The 11569-nt window shown below is 36.1% G+C and overlaps 1 protein-coding gene across 3 annotated transcripts in view; it reads right to left on the bottom strand.

The window, feature by feature from the left end:
- Positions 1 to 338: 338 nt before the first annotated feature.
- Positions 339 to 11569, bottom strand: part of LOC6054058 (kin of IRRE-like protein 1) — an 807298-nt gene continuing 796067 nt past the window's right edge. For 2 of the 3 annotated variants that reach the window (XM_038257417.1, XM_038257419.1), the window contains 2 exons: positions 6037 to 6333; positions 339 to 756 (listed from right to left, as the gene is read on the bottom strand). In XM_038257417.1, coding sequence (XP_038113345.1) covers positions 485 to 756; positions 6037 to 6333 — 569 coding nt within the window. In that variant the 3' untranslated portion in view covers positions 339 to 484. The remainder of the gene's footprint in view (positions 757 to 6036; positions 6334 to 11569) is intronic. The other variant, XM_038257418.1, reaches the window with a different exon arrangement.

Genomic DNA, 11569 nt, shown 5'->3' with positions numbered 1-11569 from the left:
TCTTACCCTTACATTTTTGTGAAATTTTCTTATTTTCTTCTTCTCTTAATGCTCCAGGACACATTCCAGAACTTTTGGAGGCTCAAAATATACAGTTTACTCCCTTACAAACAAATCATACACTCATTCTTCCATTTTTCTCACACCAACTATTGTTCCAGTAGTATCGCGTAGTCATAGTATTTCTTAACACTGTATGTGTGCTCTGTTCTCTTTATGTGTGTTTCTGTCGCTTTGACTATGTTTATTACTCAAATTGTGCCTTACATCCTAAAGGTCGCACGCGCCCGATGGAAATTTGCTCACCGACTTTTTGCAACTTTTCATGGGGACACTCGTTTTTTTTTTCATTCTCTGTACAGACTCAACAAACAACAACCTCGGCTGTTGTTCAGGGCATTCCGGTTGGACAGGTTCTACTGCTTTTCGCTAGGTGGTAAGACCGCGTCAACGACGTATCGGGCGATGGCTCCGAACCGGTCTATCATCTCCCACTCCACGCGCCGGGACAGGTGCTTTCAACGGGGTCGCCGTTCTGGTCAGCATCACTCACCGGTCTTCGTCGTTCTCGTTCCGCCGGAAGTCGGCGTGTCCGGTCATCGGAGGTGGAGTTCCACTGGAGGAGCAGCGCCCAGCTGACGAGGACCGCTCCGAGAGTGGCCACCAGCAGACAGCCGTGGGTGGTGGCCCGTGGGATCGTGGTGGCCGTGCCGGTTTGCATCGCTTCCGGGTGTTCACCTGAAAGAACCGCCCGAACTGGGGATGAGCGTTAATAAATACGAGACCCAACTGTGGAAAGAAGGACTGGGGGTGAGCGGGGGTGCTGCACGGAGGGAAATCAAGTATTTGTAATTGTTTGATAAATGTGAAAATATTGTATTAGAATTAAGTTGACTTTAAGAATAATTTATTTTTAACTTTTGATGAAAAAAATACAAACTTTTATATGCGTAATACTCTACCAACTTACACGAAACCGAAAAAGTTGCCCCGAGCCCTCTTCGATTTGCGTGAAACTTAATCCTATGAGATAACTTTTGTCCCTGATCACGAATCTGAGGTCCGTTTTTGACATCTCTTGACGGAGGGGCGATACGGCCCCTTTCAATTTTGAACATGACGTGATTTCAATAATTTGCAGCCTGAAACGAAGATGAGTTAGAAATTTGATGTCAAAGGGACTTTGTCAAGTTAAATTGGATGCCCGATTTGTTGGCGTACTCAAAATTACAAATAAAACGTATTTTTCATCAAAAAAAAAAACTCTACCGATTTCCGCTACTCGACTGTAAAAAATGGAACAAGTCATTTTAAGGGAAATTTCATGTACTTTTCGAATCTACGTTCACCCAGAAAGGTCATTTTTGCATCTATAACAAAAAAAAATATTTTAAAATTTCGTGTTTTTTTGTTATTTGCAGGGTTATTTTTTCGTGTTTAACAAAGGGGTTTGCTCATAAACATCACGAGTAATCGCGATTTTACGAAAAAAACGTTACTTAATCCACCGGAAGGTGGTTGCTGCCTTCCTCCTAAAAGCCTTGCAACCACACACTACGAAAGCTTTGGCTAACGCTTACTTAGTAAAGACACTATACATCTGAGTGCTGCCATCTAGGTATGATAAATTTAATGAACCATTTGAAAGCACAGCAGTGTTTGTGTGCGTGCACTGAGCGTAAAGTTCCGACAGCTATCCGCCGGAGCTTTCAAATTATGTAAATAATGACCCTTTTTAGTATCAACCAAAACAGTTTTTCGAACATATCTTTTAAAGTACTGCACCAAGCCGGATGAAATTTAAAAAGACTTAAAGAACCTGAAGGCAAATCCAAAAACATAGATCCGGACAAAATCGGTCGAGCCAGTTCCGAGAAAAGTGAGTGAGAAAAAAAATTCTACGTCCATCCACACGCACAGACATTTGCTCAGAATTTGATTCTGAGTCGATATGTATACGTAAGGGTATATCTGGGAGGCTTATTTAAAAAGTTCAATTTTTGAGTGATTTTATAGCCTTGCCTCAGTGAGGTGAGGAAGGCAAAAAGTTTTGAAAAAGTTGGTCGTCGTTGATCATGGCCGTTCATGGTGACCCGCGATAAACACGGACAGCGAAACAAAAATAAACAGAAAAAGTAACTTTCTAAAAACTTGTTATCGTAAAATCGCGAAAAATTGTGATATTTATTAGTTCCTTATATTTATGCATCAAATTTTTTTAATTGTCTGCTCTTCCAAAACTTTTTACGGAAAATGGCAGGGTTTCAAAAAAAATTGAAGTGTTTTTTTCATTGAAAAATACGTTTTTTTTCGGAATTTTGAGTACGCCATCAAATCGGGTGTTCAATTTTACATAAAAGTCTCTTTGACACCAAGTTTCTATCTCATCACCGTTTCAGGCTGCAAATTATTGAAAAACACGTCTTTTTTCGCATGTTCAAAAATGGAAGGGGTCGTACCGCCTCTCCGTCACGAGATATAAAAAACGGACCTTGGATTCGTGATCAGGGACAAAAGTTATCCCTTAGGACAAAGTTTCACGCAAATCGAAGAGGGGTCGAGGCAACTTTTTCGATTTCGTGTAAGTTGGTACAGGATTATGTTTTTTTTATATATTTTTTTTATTTCTTGATTCCTTCAAACCTTTTTAATTTAATTGAATCTAAACTAAAACTTAATTAAATTTGAGTTTCATCCATTTTTTTTATTCCAGGATTTTCAATATTTTGCTTCGTAGCTTTATGAAATTTTTAAATTTCATTTAAATAATATTTTTTTATTTATTTTATATTTCTTAGGATTTTTTAATAAGTCATGTCATCGCACATATTTTTTCATGAAACTCGATTTTTTTAAATTACGGGATTAGCTTCTAATGTTTCTTGCCACTGCTTGCTGACGAAAAATAGACCTTTTGATAAAGTACGCTCGAATTGCTTTTTTTTATCTTTGTATGTTTTTAAGCTGGTTTTTAAATTTTCTCAAATTTCGTCCAACTCTGGAAATTTAAAATTTCGTAATTTTTATCAAATTATTTGAATTTCTTGATAATTTTATTTTTATATAGTTTTATAAGTTTTTTAAGTTTTATGCTACTGCAGTGCACTGCTTACAAACAAAAATTAGTCCTTTCGATGGAGTACGCCAAAATTTATCATAACATTTTCGATGTTTTTTAAACTTTTAATAATTGTTTTATTATTTTATTGGATTCTATTTGAACTTATCGAATTTAACTTAATTATTCGAACTTCTTAATTTTTTTAAACTTTAAATATTCCTAAATTTCATCAATTGCTTATGAATTTGTTATTCATTTGAATTTCAAGATTTTAGAATATTTTTGTATTTTAGAGAGTTCATGAGGGGGGGAAAAAAATATTTTGTTAAAGTTTTAATGTGTAATGGAATTTTAAGTGCAATCAAATTAAATCAATTTGAAATGGGTAATCCTCCACCAACTCACACAGCAGTTGCCCGACCCCTCTTCGATTTGCGTGAAACTTTGTCTTAAGGGGTTACTTTTGTCCCTGATCACGAATTCGAGGTCCGTTTTTTAATTTCTCGTGACAGAGGGGCGTTCTATTTTTGAACATGCTAAAAAAGCGGTGTTTTTCAAAAATGTGCAGCCTGAAACGGTGATGAGATAAAAATTTGGTGTCAAAGGGACTTTTATTTATAATTAGACGCCCGATTGGATGACGTACTCAGAATTTCGATAAAACTTTTTTTTCATCGAAAAAGAAAACACTAAAAAAGTTTTAAAAATTTTGCCATTTTCCGTTACTCAACTGTAAATTTTTTTGGAACATGCCATTTTAAGGGAAATGTTATGTACTTCTCTAATTTACATTGACCAAGAAGGGTATTTTTTTCATTTAAGTCAATTCAATGCATATGGATTTATTCATGAGATTAAACCAGTTCTATAAACAATATTTGCCATGAAAAACATGCTTTCTTTATATTTTTTAGTTTCATTTCAATGTTTTGCCATGAAAAACAAATTTGCTGGATTTTTTTTTCATTGAATCTAGAATTCATCATCAATTTAATTCTTTATCATATTCTCTCAAACTGGTCACAGAGACGTATTCAAAAGCAATTTTATTGTTCTGGAGCATGAATTCATTTTGATTACTTTCCAAACACGTTGATTTAAACTTTATACCTAGCTACTTCTTTTCAATACAAAATACTAATCAATATTTTTTGATATTTTGAACGAATTGAAAGACAGATATTCAGAAAATTTATAAATTTCTTGAAGTTGTAAACTTTTTTACAAGCAGCCAAAGCAATAAATGAACCCAACACTTATTTTGACCATTAAAGTTGCTATTTTATACTATTTTGTTGCAAAATATTAACCAAAATTAGGATCAGAACAATTTTTGATAAATTTTAAATTACTTGGGAATTCCCGGAAAATTTGTAGAAAACTTCCCGTTTCCTGGGAATTCTGTAACCGCGGGCAATTGGACGCTCTAGTTGTAGAGCAGACAATTACAAAAAAAATATTTATAAACATAAGGTATTTGCTTGTAGTCATCACAAATAATATTGAATGTTTTCTCTTTGTTTTCTCTTTTGAAATATTTGTCTTCATTTAAAAAATTTAAAAAATGTTGTTTTCGAAGAGATCGAATTTCAAGAATGTTTCATATTTTAACATTGAAAACCGTTTCAACAAAGTTCTATAAAGCAAAATATAGAAAATTTTCTCAGCTCTTAACTTAAAATGGCTTTAACTTGAAAACGGTGCACTTTATGAAAATTCCATTCAAGTACTTTTTGATTGAAATTTTCATCTTACATCGAAAACTGAAGTTAATAAATTTTGGCGACCAATATTACGATATAAAAAAAACGGTATTGATTCAAAAATTCATAACTCGATCAAAGATTTTTTGCACAAACTGAAAATTTCTGAAAAGTTGGCATTTGATGTCTCCTAAAACATATAAAAAAATAAATTTAAAAAGTGTTTTTTTGCCTATCAAGTCTTAGTTTTATTGTTACAACTTTGCTGTAGACACCAAATCGAAAAAAAAAATACCTTCAAAAGATACAGATTTTTTAAATTTCATACATCATTTTTTATGGACAGCAGCCAAATTTGTATGGAAAATTCTATGGACAAACTAATGATGCAAAATTGCTTGTTTGGGCATACCGAAAGCACCATAAAGGTTTCAGCCGGATTAAAAAATACAAAAATTAAAATTAAAAAAAAAAGATCGATTTCGTAGAGATCTGCTCAATGGGATGTTAAACGAAATGTGGAAATTCTGGCTTTTAATTTAATTTTTTTTGTTTTTTTTTTTCATAAATGCATTTTAAATCAGGTAATAAATATCTTATGAGAAGTGACTTAGCATGTTTCTATCGAAACTTTTGCGATTTTTTTTAAATAGAAAGAATTTGCAAATTGATTTAAATATTAGTGATAAAATAAAATCATAACGTATCGTTATATATTTTTGCATAAACATGCAAATTAGAAGAATTTCGAGCAAATACAAGGAACTTGCACATTCAAACTCCACGCCTACCCGTTGATTTTGGGAATAAATCCGGCGCCACTCGACAGCTGTATTCGATGTTGCGAAGAATATCACTAAGAACTAATGCTATTACCAGATTTTTCACTGGCTTTAAAATGAACTACTGAACTAGAAAATTTAGGAAAAAATAGGATTTTTTCTCAGCTTTTTGTTTTTTTGCGATGGTGGAATTTTCATGATATATTTTTTAATTGCACAATAGAACATTTTTTCGGAACGATTTACCTAGAAACGATGTACACAATGTTTAATTGTTACAGCTTACTTTAAAAAAGATTTTCCCGATGGATTTTACATCATTTAAAATTAAAAGCATGCCATTTTTTTAAACTGATAAATTTTATGAACATATTTATATTAACTTTTAACCCTTGAAATGTAATTTTACGCTTCCAAAGTACCCTTCGTATAGCACCCCCACAACCCCCAGACTGCTCCCCCTGCCCCCTCCCCTCCCGCACAAACTTACCGTTGAGCACGTGCACTCGCACGCTGGCCACGTCCGCGTTTGATGGCGAGCAGCTGTACTTGCCGGAGTCGTCCAGGTCGGCGTTCTGGATGAGCAGGTGGGACGTCGTGACGTCGCCCTTCTCCGTGATGACGGAAACGCCGCCGCGGCTCGAATCGTAACTGATGACCTCGTCGTGGTGGTACCAGAAGATGTACGCTGGCGGTTCCGGGCTGTACTTGACGGCGCAGGTCAGGTTGATGGTGCTGCCCTTGTCCACGTGCAGGTCGGGCCCACCGATGATGGTCGCCGTGGGTACTGACGGGGGGAAGAGAAAAAAAATGATTAAGTGGTTAGTGAAGAGTTGAATTTGAAATTTTGGACATAGTTTCTACAGGTCATGGTCAGTATAGAGAATACTGTTTTTATTTTTCCAAGTTTTTATTCCCAAGCTCTAACTTAATTTTAACTGCAAGATTCCACACACAAAAAAAAATCCCAACACAATCAGCTGGTCAGCTATTTTTCCAGATAATCACAGCAGCTTCAATCATCCGAAAATGATGGCCAAGCGTCTCACTGGGCAGCGATAAATCAAAATCCGTAACAAGCAGCAAGCAAAAAAAAGCAGCAAAGCTCCCAACAAGAAGGAAAAGCGTGAAAAACCCCCCGCTTGTTTTCCACAAGCTTTCACCCGAGCTGAGCTGTGTGCTTTTTGGTGCTTTCTTTCGTTCGCTTTCCGAGTCTAAATCCATTAAATAGGTCCCCGGGGTGGCTGTTGCTCTGCCACTGGTCTCAACCATGTGCATTGTCTGCGATGAGCTTTGGTTTTCGGAAGGGGCAAAAAACAGCACGAGAACATTTAACGAGCTTCATCATTAGATATAAATCTAGTGCAGGGAAAAATGCAGACAAGGGTGAAAATCTTGATGTTGAAAGAGGGTGGCAAAAAAAGAAGTATTTTTAAATCCCACTGATACAATTAAGAGGTTCGTATCCGTTGGTGCACACGGTTTGCTGCTTCTCTTTTACATTATGAAACTTGAAAGATTTAATTAGGAAACATCAGGGAACGGGGAACAGTTATAATGGATGGGAAAACATCGAATGACAGAACTGGGGAAAAAATTCGCTTTAAAAGATGAACCACGACTTGAGTTCCATATTTCAGCTACCAAAGGTGAAAAAAATGTAAGGAAGCTTTTTAAAACATTTATTTTAGAGATGAACGAGAAAAGAAACGGGTGTACCCGGTTTTTGCACAATGGACATTAGGCATAACTAGTTTTAAAAACCATCTGAGGCGTATTGCATAATTATCACTTGCTTTGCTTTTTACATTTTTTTGATTATAATTTTCTGTTTTAAAGAATAATAATTTGTCATTTTTTTCATTTTTGAACAAAAAATTTAACCGTTAGAAATGATTATTAGTTCGAAAAAATCTTTTGAAGCAGTCTTTATACTTTTATTTAAAAAAATTATTTGGGCCTCGTGGCGCGGTGGTTAGCGGCTTCGGCTGCCGATCCCTATGATGCTTTGGGGCGCTAGTTCGATGCCCGCTTTATCCTCCTGGTCTTCTATCGGATGGGGAAGTAAAACGTCGGTCCATTTGCATAAAAGAGGTTTTGGGTGACTCACCACACATAACCTTCGGACGCCTACAAATGAGCAGAAACTTGCAACAGAGACCACAAAAGACCCTGTTCAGTGATGACTCCGGGACCCCTTCTGACTACAACCCTGGACCGATCTCTCTTATCTCGTGGAGAGTATTGCCGCAGCTCGTTCAACGTGCTGGACTCGAGCTGGCGGCAGTGGGAGAAAGCGAGAGGTCAGCGGTCATCTTCGAGGATCGCGAGGATCGTGCCGCTGTAACGAGATTAGGGGGAGCGGTTTTCTACTACGATCCTCTCTGGAGAATCGTAGTAGAGGACGTCGCACGACCCGTTTTCGCAAGTTTCGGAGGTTTGCCAAGACCTACAAATCTCATGATAAGTTTGTTGTGTCTGGACCAGCGAGGACACCGGCTGGGTAAAGGAACCCGCGCGCGAACGTGATTGAACCTTTTCAATGTGTTAGACTTAAGCGAAATATAGAAATTAAGTTTAATATACGTGAGTGTTTAGTTCAAGTGTTGTGTGTTATTTGTGCGCTGAAAGAAGGAGAGAAGCTGGACGTCCCTACAAGATCTGGCCACTGCATGCTGCCCCCTTTGCTATCGACGGGGTCACTGAACCGTGCTGCTGGGTAACGAACTGTGGCTCTCCACAGCTGTAGCTGTTTGACCTGCGCCCGGTAGCTCCAGCCACACAATTCAAGTGTGATCCTTAGCCTGGAGGTAATTGGTCGATGTTGGTGTGATTGCACCGAGCTATCGAAGGCTCGTATCACCCCTTCAGACCCAGAAGGGTCATTTTTTCATTTAGAACAAAATTTTTCATTTTACAATGTTCTACAAAGTTGTAGAGCAGACAATTATAAAAATTTTGATATATAAACATAATGAGTTTGCTTATAAATATCACGAGTTATCGCGATTTTACGAAAAAAAAGTTTCAGGGATTCAGGGAATGTGCAATCCAAGAAGGCGGCCAATAACGTCATGATTTGAATTCCCGGACGCTTCGAAACCCGGACACTTCAACTTGTTTTATCAATTATTTGGATATAAGTTCGCATTATGAATGTCAAAACTGTGTTATTTGATGAATTCTTACATCAACTTTCATTTAAAGTTTATTTGAACGCTGTAATTAATGCCAAAACAATTAAATAAAATAAAATTATTAGTTTGCCAGAAATATGAAACATTTCTACGGAAATATTTCATAGGCGTCTGAAGCACCGGGAAGGCAAAGCAGAAATTTATGTTTTTGATTTTCTTAAATTCTAGCCATTTTTTATATAAACTATCGATTGTTTTGATGTGAACATCTTATTTGAGACCTAAAGGACGCCATTCACTAACATTTCAGTCCAAATTTGTGCGATTCATAAGGAAAATCGAGTGTCTGGAATTCGAAGCAAAAGTGTCCGGATTTCGAATCAGCTTTTTACAGTGTCCGGGATTCGAAGCACAACAAGTCATTTTAATTTTCAAATTCTGATGAAAAATTGATAGCAAAGACATATTTTGCATGCATTCTCTTAAAACTGACTGTTTATACTAAATCCTGATGATATTTCTACATTTCAAATAAGATTTTTTGCCAGCTATAACAAAAATAATATGGTACTAAGTGTCCGGACTTCGAATCATGAGGTTATGGCGAAGCTAGAAACTTGGATTGCAATCCCTGAGTACTTTAGAATAGTCTTAGGCCACCCCAAATCAATTAAATTTGACCTGTTGATTGCCTGTTGGATTTCTATATAAAAAAATCCAATATTCTAGCTTCGCCACCTTGAATTTCACATTCCTTGAATACTTTGAAATATTCAAGAAGTCGTATCCGAGTTCAGCGATCTCAAATTAGTTAAATTTGATGAGTTGATTGAACTTCAAATCCTTTCATGGTGTTTTTTCCTTTCAGCCGCCATGTTCGACGCCATCTTGAACATATCGCTTCCCTTTGAGACTCAGGAAAATCAACAGGCAAATTTGGATTCAGGAGGGTCGATTTAGTCTAGATTGACCAAAAACTGCCCTGTTACACAATTTGCTTCTAGACACGAAAAATGAGCACCTATTTTTGAATCCGTGCCCTGCCGTTCTACGCATAATTGTAGGGGAGAGTGGGGAGACTTGTATCGCACATAACTCTGTCAATTTCTCACAAAACTATGATCTTTTTGCATGAATTGAAAGCTTAAACATTCAACTATGTTGGGCTGATAAGGGTATTTCATCAGATAAACTCTTCGAATCATGCCAAGCGTTTTAAAAAAATATTTTAAACCGGCATTTTCAAAATGTTGGGGGTAATTTGATCCCCCTTTCAACATTTTGAAGAAATCCTAAGGAAAATGTTTTTTATTCATCCAAAGTTTTAATTTTCTATAAGTTACAGCTATTTCTCATTAAACCTGTACGTTTGTGTTCAAAACATAACAAGTTTAGCATGCAAAATATTTAAAAACTTAAAATTTTCTTTTTTAGAATAAAAAAAGAGCATGTTTACAAAAGCTGGTAAATTTTGTTTACAAAACTTTTGAAAAATAGTTCAAACTGTAGTAAGCTATGTTCACCTATACTAAAGGAAACTATGTACGAAAACCCAGCCCAATTATTTAATCTTGAGGCTGATTCCAGTGACTGTAAAAATGCAGGGATTAAGTCTCCCAAAACGCACTTTTCAAACAATTAATTGTAAAAATAGTATGACGATAAATTTAACGTAAAATACGTAAGGGTTTTGGAGCTGATATGTTTATCAAACAATTTATGTATAAACAATATTTTTTTGAATATTTTTTGAGTGTTTTCTATACTTATCAAAACAAAGAAAAAAGCTCTCTTGGAAGTTTTTTGCAGCACTTTTCAATCAAAACATTTTTTTATTTTTTTCTTTGTTTTCTACAATGAGTTTTAGTCAATTTCGTAAAACTTTCTAGAACAAAGCAAATTGTTTTACCCACATGCTGACGAGATACAGGCTTGGGATCAAGTGTCCCCGGGGATCAAGTCTCCCCACTCTCCCCACTCTGTTAAAAAAAGTGCAACTGAGTAAAACGCGGTTGAAAATTTTCGACCGATTTCTGTGTTTCTACGCATAATTGTCCCGTGGGTTCCTATTCGCCCTATGTGTCCCTAATCGCCCCAGTTAGTAGTTTATCACCCTTATTTGTGATTCTCTTGCTATACAATAGGTAAACAAGACATAATGCTTAGTAAAACTATTGATTCCGTGTAAGAAAATACTTGGTGGGACAATTATGCGTAGAAGTTAAACGATGGGACAAACAGACTTGGTGTTGTTTTTAATGAGTTTGCGAACAAATTACCAAATTTTATGTGTTTTTCTTAAAGTACTCATCAAACTAAACTTAAAAAATGTCATAAAGTCAAATTCGTCTAAAACTGACATGGGACAATTATGCGTAGAACGGCAGTGCCTTGACCAAAAAAAAAATGCGTGGCGGGGCATCGCAAACTTGAGTTAGTCGTAACTCTGGTTCCTTTTGACCAATTTTCGATTATTAACAGTCTGGACCCGGAGCCTGATTTTTCTGTTACATTCTTATTGGAATTCCATATAAACTGTAACAGGGATTGCAGGCACCGGGTCCTGACTATTAATAAGCATTTTAAAAGGGTTTTCGAGTACGAAGATGATCCGAAATATGTTGCAAATCCGCGTTCACGAACCATTGCAAACTGAATAATTGTAATTTTTCGTGTCGGGACAACGCTTCCATGTACCCCCTTTTTAAAAGTCCTGTATGATTTTATACCTACAAAATCGGCTTTCATCATATAGAGGGCTTATAAAAGTGTTATTTTACTATTAAATTCCGTTTAGAAAAATTTCCAGCAATCATACATTTTACAACTTCTGCTCAAAAATATGTTCAGAATAGGAACTTTGGTGTGAAAATATGTTTTTTTTTG

The sequence above is a fragment of the Culex quinquefasciatus genome, chromosome 2 (genome assembly GCF_015732765.1).
Source record: "Culex quinquefasciatus strain JHB chromosome 2, VPISU_Cqui_1.0_pri_paternal, whole genome shotgun sequence".
NCBI classification, from domain to species: domain Eukaryota; kingdom Metazoa; phylum Arthropoda; class Insecta; order Diptera; family Culicidae; genus Culex; species Culex quinquefasciatus.
The sequence above is the reverse complement of the archived record's forward strand: the minus strand, read 5'-3'. Positions and strand labels throughout refer to the sequence as shown.